Here is a 2,817-nt window from a genome sequence, read left to right on the forward strand (position 1 = left end):
TTACTGAAGGAACTTGGGAGCTTGCTGTCTGATGCTGCTGGAGTGGTTGTGGTCATATTAAACCGTTATTTTAAATTGCTTTTGATACATTACTCATTGATACTTTTATGCTTCCGCTCGGCACTTGGTTTTGATTTAACTTTTCAGACATTACATTAATTACAATTGGGTATGTTATTATATTGTAACTTGTGTTTGATATGATTGGTGGCTCTCTGTTGGACCGTCGCACCTCCATTAGGGACACGCCCTAGGTGGTAATTTGGGGGTGTGACAGTTTGGTATCAGAGCCACTGGTTATAGAGAACTCGGTTTTAAAAATGTTTTCATAAAACCAGACTATAACCGAATTGATCCAAACGATGACCATGACACTCAGCTTCAGACTGCAAGGTTCGTTCCTCCTTTGCTTATGCTTTATATGCCTAGTAAACGTAACTATATATATAGCATGTACATTATGACAGGGTAGACATCATGACACATTGATAAGTGTAACATAACACTTATATCTAGTAAATTCTTATCTTGTTGGTATTGCTTAATTTGTGTTGATTGGAGCGGGAGAAACTTCGAACATAAGTTAAGAAGCATTGAGAGGAGCATGCAAACCGCCTTATTATCATGGGTGCACACATAATAATAACGCGTGGTGCATGCAAATCCCAATGAGGCTTAACGAGTGTGAGAGGGGTTCTTCCCTGTTTGTGTATGAATATAGTAGTTAATTGCCCTTAACGTGATAAATCTGAACACATTCCTCGTTTTCGACCCCTAAATCAGTTCATTTCCCATATATAGAAACATGAGTGGACGAGGAAACGGACGTAGCAACTATTGATTGAAACCTTGTGTGCTTACTCTCTCTGTCATATTTCCTTTCTGCGTTAATACCCTCTTTTTGAAACGTTGTGAGTGTGCATTCTTTCGTTTAACTTGCGTTACGTCATCAACTCGACAGGCATGTCTACATCGTCCGCATCTTCCGACCAATCCCGGGCGCCAGGGAAGGCACCCGATGATACTCACTCACCCCCGCGTCAGATGGAGACGCGTGCTGCTTATAGGAAGAGACTCGCACAGGGCGGGGAGTCGTCCTCCCGACCTACGCATGCCCTACCAGTTAACTCCCTCAGCGCTCAGGCCGAGGCGGCTGTGAGTAAGGCCCTCCGAGATTATAACCATATTCTAATAGAACAAAATCAAGTCTTAATGGAGCAAAATCAGAAATTACTAAGAAAAGTTGATACCCAAGGAGGACGATTGGAAGCTCAAGAGAAGCAGATACAGGAACTTATTAGGAGGACTAATGACTTGAAGGCAGAAGCCCTAAAAGGGCGTGAGGTGCAGGGTCTGATACTGAGAGACGCTCGATTGGATCATGAAAGGCTTAACTCGCAGGCCCAACAGATAGGTATGATAGATTGGAGGGTCCATCACTTGGAGGAAGCTCGCTTCGCACCTGAACCCGAGCCAGCCCCAGTCCCGGCACCTCCCGAACCAGAGGCGGAAGGGTCTGATGAAGAACCCGAAGAGGAGGAAGAAGATCCGGAAGAGGAGGAAGAGGAGCCAGAGGAGGTCCCGGATAATGACGGAGACGATGATGATGGTAGTGACCTCGGGGATAGTGGCGTGGATGACTGACTCGCCTTTCAATCGTTTATCTAGTTATTTTTCTTTCAGTTGTTTTCGTATAAACAATCGTGGTGATTAAAAACTTTTACGAATGTTCGATGTAGTGACTTATATGGTTTGGTTTGAATGGATTTCTTATTTTATCGTTTAAGGGATATTTCTTGTGCTAAGTCGTCACCTTACCTCTTTTTACCCTCGCACCACAATAGTCACATCTTTAACTCTAAAACAGTTACCTTAATTATGGTAAACCTCTCGCTGGCCTTTGAACTATCCGGTGTCTATTGGTTGATGCAATACTCTTGTCAGTTTTTGACATGGTCGTTGGCATGGACTTGGTTATCTAGGTACCAAGCGGAAAGTTCTATGCAACCCAAAAATCGTGTGTTCCCTCTCCCCAGTGGGGAATCTTTATCAGTTTAAGATCACCGTAGTGGTGCCTAGTCGCAACCCTTTCTCGCGTGTTAACGGGTCGCCGTGTGTCGTGTGTCGGGTTAGTGTTCCATCATGGTTAACTATTATTGATTGACGCATGATATGTGTATTTGATTGTGTTATACATGGTGTATACGTGATTGTGTTATGTTATCATGTGAGTATGTCGCTTGATGAATGAGAACCATGATGCTTTAGGGCATAGAACTCAGTAATTATTAAATGTTTCCACTGATCACAAGATTAGCCCCCAGGCGTTGTAAAGTATCTATAGATCGAGTTCGTCGGAACTCACTTCAAGCCATTGTTCTAGATCAATTTTCGGGACGAAAATTCTTTTAAGTAGGGGATGATGTGACACCCCGCGAAAACGCTTAACAAACTAGCTCCCTCAGTGACTGTTTGCTAAATTTCGGGAGGAAATTTCCTTCAAGTTGGGGATGATGTGACAACCCGAACCTCCGAGGCCATTAATGTTTTATCTGGCGATTTTAACTTCTCGGAATCTCTCTCTTATGTGTTAAAACATTCTATTTGGTTATAACGCCGTTAAGCAAAGAACGTTTGTTTTACATAACGTATTGGCATTTGTTGGGCCGCGCATGTTTTGGGCCGTATAGTCATGCAGCGACACACTATATCAGCCCAAATAGAACACCCGAACCCAACTCGTTACTTGTATATGTCGATCAATTCGGCTCAAGTGCGAGTGGCCCAATGAAGCCTTATTATCGGCCCACTTGTGAA

The 2,817-nt window shown here is 43.5% G+C and overlaps 1 protein-coding gene across 1 annotated transcript; it reads left to right on the plus strand.

The window, feature by feature from the left end:
• Positions 1-1,212: 1,212 nt before the first annotated feature.
• LOC110945020 (glutamic acid-rich protein-like) lies at positions 1,213-1,644 on the plus strand. Its single transcript, XM_022186659.1, has one exon. The coding sequence runs from the start codon at positions 1,213-1,215 to the stop codon at positions 1,642-1,644; it is 432 nt and encodes a 143-aa protein (XP_022042351.1).
• The last annotated feature ends 1,173 nt before the right edge of the window (positions 1,645-2,817 follow it).

This window comes from Helianthus annuus, chromosome 6 (assembly GCF_002127325.2).
Source record: "Helianthus annuus cultivar XRQ/B chromosome 6, HanXRQr2.0-SUNRISE, whole genome shotgun sequence".
NCBI lineage: Eukaryota > Viridiplantae > Streptophyta > Magnoliopsida > Asterales > Asteraceae > Helianthus > Helianthus annuus.